An 18,236-nucleotide genomic window follows, 5' to 3' on the forward strand; every position below is an offset into this window, starting at 1 on the left:
ATATATATATATGTGTATATATGTATACATATATATGTATGTATGTATGTATGTATGTATGTATGTATATATATATGTATATATATATATATATATATATATATATATATATATATATATATATATATATATATGTGTGTGTATATATACATATATATATATATATGTGTGTATATATATATATATGTGTATCTTTATATAATCATGTCCTACCCACAGTTCCCATATTTTGTGTCACGATCAGAGTTGAGTGCATTGGAGCGTACACACTCCCTCCCAGAATCACACTCATCCGCCTGCCACATTAGGCCAAATCGGCATTGCATAAACGGAGAGGATTACTATCAAGCATCGTTATGGGCTCACAACCTCAGAGCTTTCCCAAAGAAAAGGCCCCAATACTGCACAATATTATGCCTGGAGAGCTTTGCCCCGCTTGTGCATGCGTGTGTTCTCCTCCCTGGGCGATATACAGCCTGAAGTACCCAAAGAACCTGCTCATTAATCACAGACTCAGAGATATTCTCTCAAACAAAACACACAAGGAGCAAAGCTCATGAATCAAGGAACAAACAAGGACACAAAGACATGGACTATGACTTTATGTTGACTTACATTTAGACTTACCCAACTGCTACCTGCCTAATCCTCACCCTCACCCTAACACTAACCTTAAACCAAGTCTTCACCTTAAAATGGAATGATTTACATTATCCGGACATGCATTTTGTCCCCATAAGGAAGGCAAGATCACACAACGTGACTGTGTAAACAGATTTACATATCTGTTGCGTCAGATGTGCAAGTGAAAAAGCTTCTGATATGTTTGTGTCTAGACGAGGGGCAATTGTAGTTTGTACTTATTCAATCAAACATTACACCAGTAGTCATTGCAGACACACATGTTCCTTGTGGGACACTTTTAACAGACAAGTAATGCAAAAGTGCAAATAGAAATGATTTGTTTTGGTTAAAGAAGAATATAAATGCCTTCGCTGAGAATCTTGAGTCCATCCTCATCTTAATTCTTACAAAAGAAGTTGTGATTGTCGTTTTTTTTAAAGAATTGTTGAGCCCTACAGTATGTGTGCAATGCTACATGTGTGTGCAATGGGTATATGGTTATGTAGGTTGTAAGTATTACATGTGGTCTGTGGTGTTTGCTTTAGGCTTTTGAAGTTATGGTATGACTGGTCTGTATTTAGTTATGTTCACAGAGGAGGAGAGAGCCAGGGAACAAGTAGTTTGCTGTACTTGTGACATGTGACAAAAAACTCAGATAGAAGAACAAGAAACAAATGACACACCACCAATTATGAACAACTGTCCAATCAATCAGAGGCATGTTAGTTTTGTACAAATGTTTTTGGTTAAACTCCTCATTATCATCTCAATATGCCTGAATTACACTAAAACCCAAAACTAATTAGTTAAATTATGCTGTAGACTGATGTTCTAGCATCAAAAGTGTAACACTGGTTTCCACATGAATCAAAGTACACAAACACCCACAAATACAATGTTAAGAGTGCTCCCTATCCCAGCCATTGATGCACAGAAATGTTTCTATTGTGACATTGGGCAGCGCTCAGGTTTAGAGAAGCTATATGAATAAAGCAAAGTACTTCTTAACACAATAATATAATAAGCTGTGGAAGCTCAGTGAACCATTGCCACAAGAATCAAGATAAGAAAACACAAACAAAACATAAACGGAGCATAAACCCTGTGTGCTTACTTGACGAGAGGCTTGCGGCACAGCACCAGGGCGTCGTAGAGCATGCACACTCCGAACACGGTGATGCCGGTCTCCTTCACTAGCATGGCACAGGTGCCCAGCAACAAACTGATGAGCAGAAACCACGCTGACACCGTGCAGGGCAGAGAGTACTCAGAGTCACGCACAGCCACACTCCTTGGAGACAGAGAGAGAGACAGATGAACAGGTTACACACATCCCAGAGAGACGATGATGGCAGGAGGACAAAACCCGGGCTGTTCATTTATTATAATTGTCATGTTATAGGATGATTAGAAAAAGTACAATGAATTGCTTCATGAAGTTAATTAAGATCTGTGTCTAGGCTACAAATAATAAATTACACATTTAAATGTTCATATTCAGGGATCAGACAAAGCTTCCTCAGCATTCGTGCATTAACGTAACCTTATCACAGGTTACGTTAATCATTAACGTAACCTTATCACAGGTTACGTTAATGTAACCGTTACATTGTAACGTAACCTTATCACAGACACAAGCAGTGCTATAGAAGTTGTCATATTAGGTGGTTTCTGATTACATGATTAGGGCTGTAACTTCTTATCAAAACTATTAACCGTATCAGTGCAACTGGAATTCTAGCGTTCTTTTGATGTAATTGATGAGATCAGAGGGACTATTGGTTTTTATGGAGATATATAACAGGGTATCATCCCTGTAACAGTGAAACGCAAATCCATTTCTGCATATGATGTGATCAAGGGGAAGCACAAGTACAACTAGAAAATACATTTCCTGCAAAAAATGCTGAAAACCCTTCTAGTTGACAAAGCAGGAAACATTTGAAGCTAAATGATTTTATTGTCAAATTAAAAGTAGTAGTAGTGGTAGTAGTAGTAATAGTAGTAAAAGTAGTAGAACTATTAGTAGGAGTAGGAGTAATAGCTGTAGTAGAAGTCACACAAAGTAGTAGTTGAAATAACAGTAGTAGAAGTATTAGTAGGAGTAGTAATAGTAGTAGCAGTAATAACAGCAGTAGCAGTCATAATAGCTGTAGTAGTGGTCGTAGTAGTTGGTATAAAAGAAGTATTTGTAGAAGTAGCAGTAGTATTAGTAGTAATAGCATTTGTAGAAGTAGTTGTTGTAGTAGTTTTAGTAGTAGTTACAGTAATAGTAATAGCAATGGCAGTTGTAGTGGAAGTTTTACTATAAATATTGTTAGTAGTGAAAGGATTAGTAGCATTAGAATAAGTACTTGTAGTAGCAGTCGTGATATTTATAGTAGTAGAAGTGGTAGTTGAAGTAGAAGTATTAGTAGCATTAGAATAAGTAGATGTATCAGTAGTCGTAGTAGCTGTAGTAGTGTTTGACACACATAGAGGTTATTAAATGACAGGCTTCATCACAAGCATTCCAGTAGTTTTTCCAGGGGAAAAGTCCTCTAAAAATCTCTAAGACCTGAATGACTGTATATGAGAGAGAGAGCGAGAGAGAGAGAGAGAGAGAGAGAGAGAGAGAGAGAGAGAGAAAAAGACAGAAAGAGAGAGACGACAGAGAGAGAGAGTTAGTAAGTGGGAGGGAGACAGACAGATAAAAAACAGAGAAAGAGCCAGAGAGAGAACAAGCCAGAGAACGAGCCAGAGAGAGAAAGAGAAAGAGCCAGAGAAAGAGATTTTTAGAAAACCTTTATTTTCTTTGAACATGTTTCTTTATCATTTAAAATGGTGAAACAAATAAAGTCCAACAAACATAAACGTGTCCTTGATTGTCTTTAGACTGTGAGATCTGACTCTCACTTCGCTCCATCTTTGTTCACTTTGTCTGAAGCCTTCCTGCTTCGTGAGACCTCCTCTGTCCTTACTTCTCATGTGAGACCTGGCAGAGCTGGAGAGCTTCTCTTTGTCAGAGAGGTAGTCCTCCACTCTGGCTCCTCTCACGTTCTTACTCCTCTTCAGAAACTCCTTTATCTTCTCCACGCTGTAGTCTCCAGAGCTCCTACAGCTGCCAGCACTGTGTTTAGAGGGCTCACTGTCAGCAGCAGCGCCCTCCTCCTGACTGGACTTGCAGTCCTCCTCGCAACTGGATTCAGAGTCCTCTTCCAGACTGGACTCAGAGTCTTCCTCCAGACTGGACTCACACTCTGCTGCTCCTCCACTTTCTTTAGTTGCCACTTTCTTCGCCTGTGAGCTTCCGCTGTCTCCTCTTCAGCTGAGGGTCTTTGAGCTGCTTCTCGTCTGCTTCCATGTCCACCTCCCTACCTGTTTCCACCTGTCCTCCAGTACTCTGCCTCACCTTCTGAACCTCACTTGCCCCGTCCTTCCTCACCTCTTGTCCCCCACTTGTCCTCTCTTCTCTCACCTCCTGTACCCCACTTGTTTCCTCCACCCTCACCTCCTGAGCCCCACCTGTCTCATCCACCCTCACCTCCTGAGCCCCACCCGTCTCCTCCACCCTCACCTCCTGGGTCACACTTGTTTCCTCCACCCTCACCTCCTGAGCCCCACCTGTCTCCTCCACCCTCACCTCCTGAGCCCCACCTGTCTCTTCCACCCTCACCTCCTGAGCCCCACCCGTCTCCTCCACCCTCACCTGCTGGGTCACACTTGTTTCCTCCACCCTCACCTCCTGCCTCACCTCCTGAGCCCCAACCGTCTCCTCCACCCTCATCTCCAGGGCTGCCCTTTGTCACCGGTCCTGTTCATGACTTTCATGGACAGGATATCTAGGCGCAGCCTGGGGGTGGAGAACGTCAGGTTCAGGGGTCTCGGGATCGCCTCTCTGCTGTTTGCAGATGATGTGGTCCTGTTAGCCTCCTCGGATCGTGACCTCCAGCATTCACTGGGGCGGTTTGCAGCCGAGTGTGAAGCGGCGGGGATGAGAGTTAGCACCTCCAAGTCTGAGGCCATGGTGCTCTGCCGGAAACCGGTGGATTGCTCCCTCCAGGTGGGGATGGAGTGCCTACCTCAAGCGAAGGAGTTCAAGTATCTCGGGGTCTTGTTCACAAGTGAGGGTAAGATGGAGCGGGAGATCGACAGGCGGATCGGTGCGGCTGCAGCAGTAAAGCAGGCGCTGCACCGGACCATCTTGGTGAAGAGGGAGCTGAACCGGAAGGCAAAGCTCTCAATTTACCACTCGGCCTACGTTCCTACCCTCACCTATGGTCACCAACTCTGGGTCATGACCGAAAGGACAAGGTCGCGGCTACAAGCGGCCGAAATGAGCTTCCTCCGTAGGGTGGCCGGGCTGAGCCTTAGAGATAGGGTGAGGAGCTCTGTCATCAGGAGGGAGCTTGGAGTCGAGCCGCTACTCCTTCGCGTCGAAAGGAGTCAGCTGAGGTGGTTCAGCATCTAATCAGGATGCCTCCTGGACGCCTCCCACTGGAGGTTTTCCAGGCACGTCCAACTGGGAAGAGACCCTGGGGAAGACCCAGAACACACTGGAGGGATTACATCTCCCAGCTGACCTGGGAACGCCTCGGGATCCCCCAGAATGAGCTGGAACATGTTGCCGGTGAGAGGGAAGTCTGGGTCAGCCTGCTGGACCTACTGCCACCACGACCCGACCCCGGATAAGTGGAGGAAAATGGTTGGATGGATGGATGAACATTTAATTGTTCATTTTTCTTGATCCGACAAAAATAAAACCACATCAGCAAATAAGAACAGTAGTCATAAGTTATGTTGCTAACTAGCACACAACCTTATATGATTATCTTCTGTAGCATTTAAAGTTGTTTTCATAAGAAGTTTTACACGTGTTCATGTATGTGTGTGTGTGTGTGTGTGTGCGTACAAGGTATGGGAGAGCTACAGAGTCATCTTACCTGATGTAGGAGAGGAACGTCAGCAAGAACAGCAGACAGGCCAAGATATCAGCTCTGCCCACAATACCAGACACCTAGAAACACACACACACAGATATCAGAGATAGCTCATGCGTCTGACAGCCGTGGGGATGAGACTTCTGTTTGAATTATACGTCCTGCAAAGTGTGCAACATTTGGAAACAGCCTTTGATAAATGCTTGGTGGGTGTGTTGAGGCTACAACACAAACAGCCTTTAACATTCCAAAGGAGGAGTTCTACACCACATATTCACAGCCTGAGGTCCCCCATTGGCAAGACGGTTTATTTTATATCTGTAGTATTCATGGTTTCAGATCGGAGTTGAAATGCCTGAGTGGTTAAGATGGTGTGGCTGTCCTGTGGTCACGTTTAATATTAAATAATAATACTCATGTGTTCAGCATATAGACTAAGGACTAAGGAGTGAGAGAAAAGAGGCAAGATACTAGTGGTGTAACGGATCGATAATTTAAATGAATCACTTCTTTTTTGTTTTTTTGGAATTTTGGTTCTTCTTTTCGTTTCACTGAAGCGTGATGGTTATATGACAGTTTCCCATTTCTTTACACAGTCCTTTGCATTTTCATTGAACACTGCAAGGTCTTTTGAGTTGCAAGGGTTGGGTAGTAGAGGACAGACAAGGCAATGCTCCATAGTATGGTCTGCTTCTCCACATTCACATGTGGTTGGGCCAGCCTTGTAGCCCCATCTGACCAGAGCAGCTTTTGATCGTCCCGTTCTTGTTCTGAGGCGGTTTAGTGTTTTCCATTGAGCCCATGGTGCTTCTGGGCCAGGGGGAAGGTTTTCAGTGGGGGGGTATTCCCATGACAGTTGGAGGAGGGTCATTCTCAAGCTTTTCCCTCCAGAGTTGGAGTTGGTATTTTGGTCAGACACATATATGCAACGCTGATTACCGTAATATGTGTGGTATTTGTTATAAATGTACATTGGTACATAGAGGGTGATAAGAAGCTGTACTTGGAGGGACTTAGGACCCTGGGGAATGTACGTGAAGCATGGAACCTGGAGGGAGTCTGTACCATCGCAGTAACCTGCATGATGAAGTTATGCGAATAAAGAGCAGCAGCGGGAAGAGACGCCACACAAACACAGCTGTTCTACACTCGCTGCCCGGTTCTTGTGTTAAAAATATCCGCTTAATAATAAAAACAAACTGCGTTAACACTAGGGTTGGGTACCGAAACTCGGTGCCAATATGGCACCGGTTCCTATACGTCCGGTATCTACCGGACCGAAACGCAACGCAGATTTCTCTGATGACTCCGTCATGGCAGCAGGACTCGGTCCTCCGCTCCTCACTCATAGTATTATTACAACGGGGTACTTAGCGCTGCTGCTCATAAAAACAACAACACAGGCACGCAAGCTTCTTCTTCTCCTCCTTTGAGACCAACTGGCGGTTGGCAAACGACGAATTGCCGCATTACCGCCACCAACTGGTAAAATAAAATAGGTCATGAGACGTGTCGTATTTTGCCAGAGAAGGAAAATATGCTCATATTTCTGCAAAATAATTGCTGAAGTTTGAAGCTGCAGTGTGTGTACAGAGTGTGTGTGTGTTTTGTATTTATTTATATTTATTTAAGTATACTGTAAACTGTTAAAAGTTAACATATTGTTCAGAGTTTAAAAGTTTGAAGCTGTAGTTTGAAGCCAAGTGTTTTGTATTTATTTATATTTATAGTATACTTTAAACAGTTAATATATTTTTCAATTTGAAGAAAAAAGTATCGGTTCCGGCACCGTTTAGGCACCAGTATCGTTTTAAAAGTATCGTTTTAGCACTGTTAGATCCTGGGGTACTTCTGGCCCGATACGGGGCTACTTACTGACTCAGCTCTCTATTAAAAGATTGTCGAGCTGATGTTCTTGCGAGGGAACTCGCCTGGCTCTTCTAACTGCCGTTACTCCCGACGTCTACCCTGCTTCCTCCGGTCTGAGTGCGCTCGGCTGAGAGGCCAGCCTCGCCCCGGGCGCTCCTACCAGTCGCGTCGGTTATGGCAGCTTCCCTCTTCTGGATCCGTGCTCTTGGTAAATGCCAGGTTAGGTTTTAACGGCTAGGATTACTTCTAAAACCGTAAGGGATTGTTAAGTGGATTCGGTCTCTAGGATAACCTTTCAGAACTCAGTTATTAGACATATAATGGCTTTAACTTTTTACTGCCACGAGGAACTTTTTACTACCTGAGCAAATGAATGCACTTGAGAAATTTACTTTAAATGCAGATTAGATATTTATTGCAGGTTATATTTAGTTAGTTTGCAAGGGTTAAGCTACAGCTCACATAAAATGTCACTACACTTGATTCGTTACTTTAATTTTCTTCTTCGATTATATTCATTAGTTTTAGATGCCGCGACGGCTCGGTTGGAGCTGGATGTCCAATGGTGCGATGAAAAGGTTCTTTTGGAGTTGTTAGGAGCGAAGGTCTGGCCAGACCCTCGGACTCCTCCTGCTCTCGCAGCGAAGTCCGTTCAACAGTCCTCAAAACTCAGTACAAAGTCTTTCTAGGGCTGCTGCGTCTTCTCCGTTGTCCAGTTGTTAAGAATCGAGCAGTGGGGAGAGGAAACCTCCGTCTTTAAATCTTATTGTCCACGAACAGCGGTCTTCTTCCCGTGAACAGAGACGAAGTCCTCAATACATCAGTTGCAATCGTCCGTATCTCCTCATCGGCGCCCGTGTCGAAATCCCAGTGAGTTGCCTGCAAATGTCTCCTTTTATCCATCTTTTGGGCTCAGTCGGCCCCCTCCTGTTCAATACATGATCTCATCCCCCCACCCACTGGAGAGGGCGTTGGGTCCTGAACATGTCCGGACAAGTCCAGGCTTTATCCTATGTTATGCCTCTATGACTCATCTCTTGCGAATGTCTTTTCCTAACCCCACCCATAACATCTGTTTCTACTTTCTGCCAACTCATCCTGACAAAACACTTTTATCGCAGCTCCGGTTCCACAGAACATTTGTTAAACAATTCTTACATTTGTTAAATCACTCTATGCATTAAACATTCGTTACTTATTGATTAAACATTTTGTTATATAATGATCATACACTTTATCTCTTGATTACACTTTATTCTGAGTATATGCTTTGTGCTTTTATATCCTGACTCTCCCTTGAATGTGCAAGCATGTTACAGAGGCAGCTCTGTGGGCTCATCTCTTCTTGACATTACCTACAAAGCCCGAATTGGTCAGGCTCCATCATATCTTAAAGAGCTTATAGTACCATACTGCCCTACTAGAGAGCTGCGATCCAGTGATTCAGGGTTACTTGTGGTTCCTAGAGTCTTAAAAAGTAGGATGGGAGCCAGAGCCTTCAGTTATCAAGCTCCTCTTCTGTGGAACCAGCTTCCCGTTTCAGTCCGGGGGGCAGACACATTTAAGAGTAGGCTTAAGACTTTCCTCTTTGATAGTGCTTATAGTTAGGGCTGGCTCTGGCTTGCCTTGGACCGGCCCATGGACAAACTGGTAAAAGCAAAAACTACAGGGGGACTTCCTACACTGAGCACCTCTCTCCTCTTCTTCACCTCTGTCTGTATGCATTGATGTCCCATTAATGCTCATTATTAACTTTACTTCTTCCCCGTGGCTCACTGGGTTAAGAGGGTTGTCTGGTAACTGCAGGGTCAACGGTTCGATCCCCGACTGGGACGTGTGACGTGTCGTAGTGTCCCTGAGCAATACACTGAACCCCCGGCTCCCCGGGCGCCTATCATTGGCAGCCCACTGCTCCCTATATACAGGGATGGGTCAAATGCAGTTGTCAAATTTCGTGCATGACATGACAATAAAAATGGTTTCTTCTATTTGTGCTTTCTCGCCTCACAGGATGACCGCAGTTCTTCAACCAGCCATGGCCCTGCTGACACCTACTACGATCTTCATTATTAACATTATTAATCCTATTACCGATACCATTAATGCACAGTACTGATTTTGTCTCTTCCCCGGAGTCCTTGTGCTTCCTCTCCTCACAGGTTTCCATGGAGCATGGTTTCATCTGGACCCTGGTCCTTCCTCCTACCATGACCCTGCTGACTCCAACTGCTAATATCACTTTTATTATTACTCACTTTACTATTTCATACTACCGATACCATTAATGCACATTATTGACCTGCTTCTTCACCAGAGTCTCTGTGCTTTCTCGCCTCACAGGTTCCTGTGTATCCGGGTTTACCTGGACCAGGTGTTGCCTCCTGTCGTGGTTGTGTCATACATTGAATGTGCTGTAATTACATTGAATGTGTTGTAATTCACTATCCTGTTCTACACATGACATCATTGCACTTCTGTCCATCCTGGGAGAGGGATCCCTCCTCTATTGCTCTCCCACAGGTTTCTTCCTCTTTCCTCCCCGTTAAAGGGTTTTTTTGGGGAGTTTTTCCTGTTCTGATGTGAGGGTCCCGGGACAAGAGGATGTCAAATGTGTACATGTTGTAAAGCCCTCTGATGCTAATTTGTAATTTGTGATTTTGGGCTATACAAAAATAAATTGAATTGAATTGAATTGATGGCAGGAGCTCCCATGTAAGGTGCCACCTGCTAAACTAAACCTTTTTACATTCACACCCATTCATATGCCATGGCACAGCCTTTGGGAGCACTTTGGACACATCGTCATAGCAGAGTCTCTGCAGAACATGACACATGACCATAGACTGAGACACAATGAGCCTTTGACCTCAACTCCTGAGAAGAGTTTTACTAAACTCAAACAAGCACTGATGACAGCCAAATGGAACCTTTTACACAGACAGTGTGTGAAACTAATTCATGATTCATGTCATCAGTGTAGCTGCAGAAAAATGGAAGCCAATTACGTAAGATACCTCGCACAACCAAAACCCTTTCTGCTTATTGTTCAGAAACCATTGAAGCCCAGAACAAAACCTTCTTCACAGGAGATAATGAAAGTGCATCTTTAAATAATGTTTGGTATGGTCCAAATGGTAATCCATGCTTACCTAATGTTTGTTATAACAACTATTATAACATGCAACCTGTTTGATTTAAAAAGTATAACCATTAAACATAAAAACAGTTTTATTTCATGATAGAAGTGATTAACGTGTGAGTGACACATGAACCTGAAGCAGGTAGCAGCCTTAGATCAGCATGAAAAGAGCCAGCAGAGCAGAGAGACGGAGAAAAAGGGGATTTTCCAGCATAGGTCTGGATTATACTTCTTTAACGAGACAAATAGGATGAAAGGTCTTACGCCCTTAGGGGGGACTAGAGACCCTTCTGCTATCAGAAGACAGCATGAAAAAAACTCACAGCAAGAGCTGACTGAGAGCCTGGAAACAGCAGGATTGTCAGCGTTGGCTTTAGTAGCACTGACTGTTTCATTGAAGTGAAATTGTTGTATGTGATTGTTGTGTGCAAAACTTTAATAAAACCACAGCCTTACCATTTGTCTGAAACCAAACCAAGTACTCTGCTTCTTTAGAACAGTTTACCGCTCTTCCCCTGTCCGTTAACCGTGTGACACAGATGTGACGACTGAAGCTTCCAGAGGAGCTTAAGGTGAGTTCCCTGGATGAAGACTTGGCAGTGTTAGTCATAAATGGTGAGAAGTTCACAATAGGCAACAGCAAAGTATAGAGGACGTACATAACTATTCATTCTGGGTGTTAGGGTTACATCCTACTGAGAGCGCATAGGGCGTAGCCGTACAAGACTCTCAGAAAGACAATCATTCAGAAATCCTAGCGACTCAGCTACGGGGTGAGATAAAAGGCCGAAGGTATGGTTACGATGCCGCCGTGAGGGAACGAACCCACGCAGCTCGGACAGCCGACGGAGTTACCACCGTGTTAGGTGCGCAAGCCCGCCCCGCTTTCCCCGGGGCGGGAACCGTTCACGCTACAGAACCCTCACGAAATGATTGGTCTAAGTGCCTGGTGTGTTTCCGAAGTAATGCTGGGCAAGGGCAGAAAGTGAAACAAACCAGATGGTCCATCTGATCTGTTTAACCTCTTTTGTTGATGTGTTCACTTACGGTTTTATGTTTATTTTTTTGTTTTTTATTGTATGTAATCAACATTTAACTTTGCTGCCTTCTTGGTCAAGTCCCCATCGGATTTTCTCTCAATTGTTTTTACCTCGGTAAATAAAGGTTAAATACGTAAATAAATATTTTGGCGAAACTTTCAAGCACAACAACGCATCAAGTGCAGCCAACATTAAGTCTCAGACTATCAGCTGTCCGTCTCCCCTCCATTTGGAAGAAAACAAACGCAACAGCTTGAATGATATAATGCAGATCTATTAAATTCACAGCAGTGGTGGGCCATCAGGGCCAGCTCAGCCTTTTCTGCTGGCCTAAACAGAATCACAAAGTTATAGCTATTTTATCATGTAATCATTTTTCACAAATACACTACATCTCAAACTCATTTTCACTCCGGGCCACATCAGCATCACGGTCGCCCACAAAGGGCCGGTTGTAAACGTAACTACTCGTAACATATTGTTAAATAACTCTCTGCATTTGATTATTGTTTATTCAAGTGTAACAATATTGTACATGCAGTTATATAAATGTAAAAATATATTTAAGCACATTTCTGTTATTATAACATAAGTCCTTTTAATTTAGGGTTCAGAAACCCACATTACTCTATCAAAAATCAAACTATTACAGAAAATATCAAAGACAAATATCAAACAAGTTATTACATTAACTTTGTTCAAAGCTTAAAATCCTTTCAAGGGTGCGTTTGCACAATCCCACATGAAGTATTTCATGTGATTTAAAGACACGTTTAAAGTAGTCTTCAATGTACTCACAATACATTTACACGTCAAGTGTACAGTAACCAGCCAAAGAGCTGCTTCTGTGACTGTGTGTTTAAGTATCTCATCATTATGAGTTTCAATCTCATCATTTTGACTTTCAATCGCAGAATTATGACTTTCTATCTCATAATTTCGGCTATGGGGATATTTTTATTGTCAAGTCTAACTTTTTTTTTTGCTGGCGGATTCGCGGGCCACATAAAATGACGTGGCGGGCCGGGAGTTTGAGACCCCTGCACGACATGTATTATATATTTCCCATTATCTTATGTTCTCATTGCACAGCTCCTGTGTTCCCCTGTTGCTCTGCTTCCAGTGCAGCTTGTTTTAAGTAGAGCTTTTATCCAATCAGATTCAGCCCCTATGTCTCTCTGTAAGGAGAGTAAGTCAACTGCTTTGTTTTTACATCTGCAGTAGCGTTACCACTGTGTTCATTTGTCTGTTGTGTAGTTTTTATGAATAGTATGAATGGCTCGTGCTCTAGCGCTGCAGTGTTGCTGGATTGATTTGTTGTCATATGAATATATGTGACGGTTCTTGTGAGTTTGTTCTTGTCATTGTATTAATTACATTGATTTGGACTACATGCATTGTCCGTTAATTACGAAGCATCCCGTCATGCGCGAGGTTATTGTCCGGACAATTGAACCTTTTCGGGCTGTTGTTTCCCCGCTAAACTAGCTTAGCTTAGCCTCCCTGAAGACACGTGCGGGGCCTCAGCACTTTTTTGTTATTGTTCCGGGTTCAGAGGTCACACAGCCCGTTGTCTCCTATGTGAGCGCAGTCCACCAAAAACATATTTCCCACAATTTAAGCTTCTGCACTTTCCAAATGCACTAGTATTATTCAAACGTATTGTTCTGTTCGTAAGCCTCGTACCGAACGGTTTAATATGAATATGTGTATTGTTACACCCCGAGAAGCAAATAACCATAGCTGTGGCGTCATAATCAGGTTATTAGGAGATGGCAGCTTATAAGGCCCATGTATAAAATGCACAGCCCACCACTGATTCAAAGCATGTACATTGGATTGATTTTAATAACTTTAAGGTCTGTATTGTCTAGGAAAATAGAAGTATTAAATCGGAACTCAGCGTCTGCAGATACTCGATATTAAATTACTCGGATTGAGGGGAAAGAATGGACATCCCTAGTTTTAATGAAAACTCAACTCCTGGCATGTGCTCCTGGTGTTCTTCACCACTGTTTTGGAAGAAGGGTACAACAGGAGGAACAGGCAAACCAGCTTTAGAAGTGACGTTTCCTTTTAAATGGATGGATAGTGCAGTGGATCCAATTGATGCCGATGTTAAGAGCGGTTCATGTGAATTTCTAAAAGTAACTGATAAATATTTTGCCAATATATTTGGAAAGTTTAAAAACAGAGAACAGCGTCTGGTATTAAATTAGTAGATCGTTTACAATTACTTCAGGAGGGTTGACATTTTTTTTCAGGATGGTGGTAAAAAAGAAAGCTCGTCAGGAGCCTTGCTGTAAAGTATAGTTCTAAGAATGAGAATTGCAATCAGTGCATCTCTGGTTGAATAATTCGTCTGAAGTGCTCCTCAGGTCCCCAGCTTGCTGGGTGAAGTATCAGCGCTGGCTCAATGGGCAGTGGTGACTGCTCTGATAGCAGCTATTTCAATGCAATGGATTGTATTGTGCTTCAGATGTGAAGATGGAACATTGAGGGTTCAACTCCTACAGTCTGTGACAGTTTGTGTGTCTTGTACTCACGGCCTCGGTGTGGACGGGATGCACAGCGAAGAGGAGAGCTGTGACAAATGCCAGACGTGACTCGTCAAACACAAAGCGTTTACAGGTGTACAGAAGCAGGCAGGTTACAGCGCAGTGCAAACACACGTTGATGATGTGGAAATAGAGAGGCGTCATGCCGCCCAGCAGGATGTTCAACCTGGCAGAGAGAGAGACATATTCAGCACGGTGGGATGAGATGGGAGCGTCATTTGCATTATATCTGACACTGTGAAAGTGTAAAATATATCAGATATGATTAAAACTCAGCTACAGACTGATGGATAAATAAGTGCAGTCAGTGTGAGTCAGCTTCCCAAAAACCCCAACCATCAAAGAACTACCACATCGGAGAACTCTTCCCGCTGTGGGAATCTTTAAGGTCTACAACCTTTCCTGGGTAAAGTGATGAAGTGTCTTATTATCCTGAACAGAATCTCAGTCCAGTCAGTGTGGTGCCGTGAATTTAAAAGGAAAAGAACATGATTGCTTTGAGAGAGAATGTTGGATTTCCAAAACCAAACCACACCCTGCTTAAGATCTTCTTGCAGCTAATCTCACAGTGAGTAGTAACAGTGAATGACATGCAAGTTTTACTTGGTTTATGATAATTGGTATTACGCTGTGACAATTCCCTCTCCAACCAACAGAACACCAACGAGTGGAGCATTACACTCCTTCAGGTTCCAGTTGTCATTCCATGATATTAGATTTAGATTTGTTTAGATTTAGATTTTGTTAGTGAGGTAGGAGACACTTTAACTTGAGAAACAAAAATGATATGCAAATTCATTGGTTCTGTATTTTTTCAATCAGGGACAAAAGGGATAGATGTACGTTTAAAAAAAATTAGAGTAAATGGTCATTCACAGACTACATTCACAGCACTTTGTTTTAAACTTTAGTAGTGATCCCAAAGGTTCCAACATACCCCTTTTAAATCAGCCAAAAAAAACAAGTCAGGGTAAACATCCCACAGCTTCAATGAAGCGTTAGAACAAGATGGTAAAGGCAAGGCAAGTTTATTTGTATAGCACATTTCAACAACAAGGTAATTCAAAGTGCTTCACATAAAACCATTAAAAGCATCAAAACACAAGGCAAAAGAAAAGGAGATTTAAAAACAATTAAAAAACAGTGTAAGAAATAAAATGCAGTAGTAAAATGCAGAAATGCAGGAAATTGATTAATATATTAATGAATTAATTAATTAAAGAACATGTTTGTGATACTATCAGTCAGAGAGGAAGACGATGACTTCTATTGCTTGACGTAACTGAAAGGGATAAAAACTTTGTTAATGTTTTATGTTGTGTTTTGTAGAATGGAACAAAACCAAACCAGGGAGGGTTTATAATAATAAGAATTATAATAATCATAAATAATACAAATTGTCAATATTTGTGTTTTTGAACTGTAGAATGTACCCAGTAATGTGTGTAAAATATGATATCTGCGCAAAATATATGCTTTTCCTGCTCGTCCTCTCTGCCTGTGTGCTCTCTGCTCGTGCTCTCTGTCTGTGTGCAGACACTCTGAGAACGTGCAGCTAGGGGGGCCTAATCGTTTTGGCCCAAAAGAGACGGGTCTATGAAGCAGTTTAGCCAATTGCTGATTCAAGATATAAATGAGTGACATACAATTGAGCCAATCAGCACCCTCAAATAGATTCAGCGTGGGGCCAGAACGATCAGGCCCATAGCTGCGCGTTCTCGTCAGGAGAAGTGTCTACAGGCGCCCGCACCAGCGCCAGCACTCCTCCTCCAAGACCCGTTTGAGAGGAGAACTTTGGCGGAGATTCTGCAGCCAAAGAGCTGATATCAGATCAGCCTGACCTCACAATCAGATAGCAGACTACATGCGAAGCTTCACTAGCTGTACACCAGACAGGTTTGGCTAGCTGGATGACGTTATGCTAATAACTCATTTAGCTTTTTAAAACAACGGGGACGGATCCAGCACAGACAGTTACGGGAGTGAGGGATGAGGAGGTAAGGAAACATGAGAACACCAGGGTAGGGAGTGAGGGATGAGGAGGTAAGGAAACATGAGAACACCAGGACACACATGAGAACTCTGTCAAGCTGAACATCTTGACAGATGAACATCTTTTATTCTATATAGTTGTCCTCAGTCTCATCTGCTTAACTTGGTCACGGAGGCATCAACATGTAATAGAGATGTTAAATTAACAGTGAAAACTCATCATAGCTTAATTTAACATCAGTATTAATAATTACACTTCATGTTTACTTCTCCTGATCTTTACCTCCTATAACAAGGTCCATAGGGGCATCTCAACAAATGAACATGTTATATTATATTATATAAGTGTTATTTACTGATTGTTTTCGTGTTGGAATACATGTTAAATATTTAACTGCCAAGTAATAATGCGTGTTTGATACTTACATTTTTTTTGCATGAAATCACACTGGGATGTTTGCTGAAATTGATAGGATGGCCCTACCTAGAACATTTTCCACCAGCCGCCACTACTCCTAAACATGAATAACAATGAGCCTAGCTCTGCATGATGATAATATATGCCAACATCGATCATACTGTATGTAGTTGCTAGCCACTTTGTGAGGTGAATAGTGTTGTCATGATACCGAAATTATGATTCATACAATACCATTCATCTATTCACCTATCCATTCTCTATCGCCTGTCCAGGGCCTCGGTGACAGCAGGCAGGCTTAGGACAGTATTGTCCCTTTCCCCAGCAACGCTTTCCAGCTCTTCCTGGGGAACCCTGAGGCTTTCTCAGACCAGACGAGCAATACACTCACCGGACACTTTATTCGGCAGACCTGTTCAATTGCTTGTTAACACAAATAGCTAATCAGCCAATCACATGGCAGCAGCTCAATGCATGTAGGCATCTAGACGTGGTGAAGAGGACTTTCTGAAGTTCAAAGCGAGCATCAGAATGAGGAAGAAAGGGGACTTAAGTGACTTTGAACGTGGCATGGTTGTTGATGCCAGACGGGCTGGTCTGAGGATTTCAAAAACTGCTGATTTTCACGCACAACCATCTCTAGGGTTTACAGAGAATGGTCCAAAAAGAGAAGATATCCAGTGAGCGGCAGTTGTTTGGACCAGAATGCCTTGTTGATGTCAGAGGTCAGAGGAGAATGGGCAGAGTGGATGGAGATGATAGAAAGGCAACAGTAACTCAAATAACCACTCGTTACGACCAAGGTCTGCAGAACACCATCTCTGAACGCACAACACGTGGAACCTTGAAGCAGACGGGCTACAGCAGCAGAGACCACACCGGGGGCCACTCCTGTCAGCTAACAACAGGAAACTGAGGCTATAATTCACACAGGCTCACCAACATGTGACAACAGAAGATTGGAAAACGTTGCCTGGTCTGATGAGTCTCCATTTCAGCTGCGACATTCAGATGGTAGGGTCAGAATGTGTCGTAAACAACATGAAAGCATGGATCCATCCTGCCTTGTATCAACGGTTCAGGCTGCTTGTGGTGGTGTAATGGTGGGGGGATATTTTCTTGGCACACTTTGGGCCTTTAGTACCAACTGAGCATGGTTTAAACGCCACGGCCTACCTGAGTGTTGTTGCTGACCATGTCCATCCCTTTATGACCACAGTGGACCCATCTTCTAGTGCACCATGTCACACAGCTCAAATCATCTCAAACTGTTTCTTGAACATGACGATGAGTTCACTGTACTCCAATGGCCTCCACAGTCACCACATCTCAATCCAACAGAGCACTAAAGGAAAGGTTGGTGAGTGGCAAGAATTCTCAAGAATCATTCTCTGAGTTGTTGAGATACATTTCTCTGCTGTTTGATGAACCAACTATATTGTCTTTAGGCCCCACCACCAGCAGAGCAAAAGTAAAAGGATTTGACATGAGTGACATTTTGAAAGTGAGCACTCAGGACGTAAGCACATCCAGTGAGAGAGACGCAGTGTCCTCTGTGCCTGGAGAGGTGAAGGAGAGATAATTAAGCTCAGTCTCTCTGCTGGTCAGTGACCATGCAGCAACAGTAGCAGAAGTAGCTACTTTCCTTCAATTTACTTTCTTTTCTCAGTGCAGAAC

The 18,236-nt window shown here is 43.0% G+C and overlaps 1 protein-coding gene across 1 annotated transcript in view; it reads right to left on the bottom strand.

Annotated features, from left to right (window-relative positions):
• Positions 1–18,236, bottom strand: part of tmtc1 (transmembrane O-mannosyltransferase targeting cadherins 1) — a gene marked incomplete at its 5' end in the record, with an annotated part of 78,688 nt that overhangs the window by 45,203 nt on the left and 15,249 nt on the right. Inside the window, 3 exons of the mRNA XM_079294758.1 lie at positions 1,739–1,915; positions 5,547–5,620; positions 14,138–14,315. Of these exons, the coding sequence (XP_079150884.1) occupies positions 1,739–1,915; positions 5,547–5,620; positions 14,138–14,315 (429 nt within the window). The remainder of the gene's footprint in view (positions 1–1,738; positions 1,916–5,546; positions 5,621–14,137; positions 14,316–18,236) is intronic.

This window comes from Melanostigma gelatinosum, assembly GCF_949748355.1.
Source record: "Melanostigma gelatinosum genome assembly, chromosome: 22".
Taxonomy (NCBI): Eukaryota; Metazoa; Chordata; class Actinopteri; order Perciformes; family Zoarcidae; genus Melanostigma; species Melanostigma gelatinosum.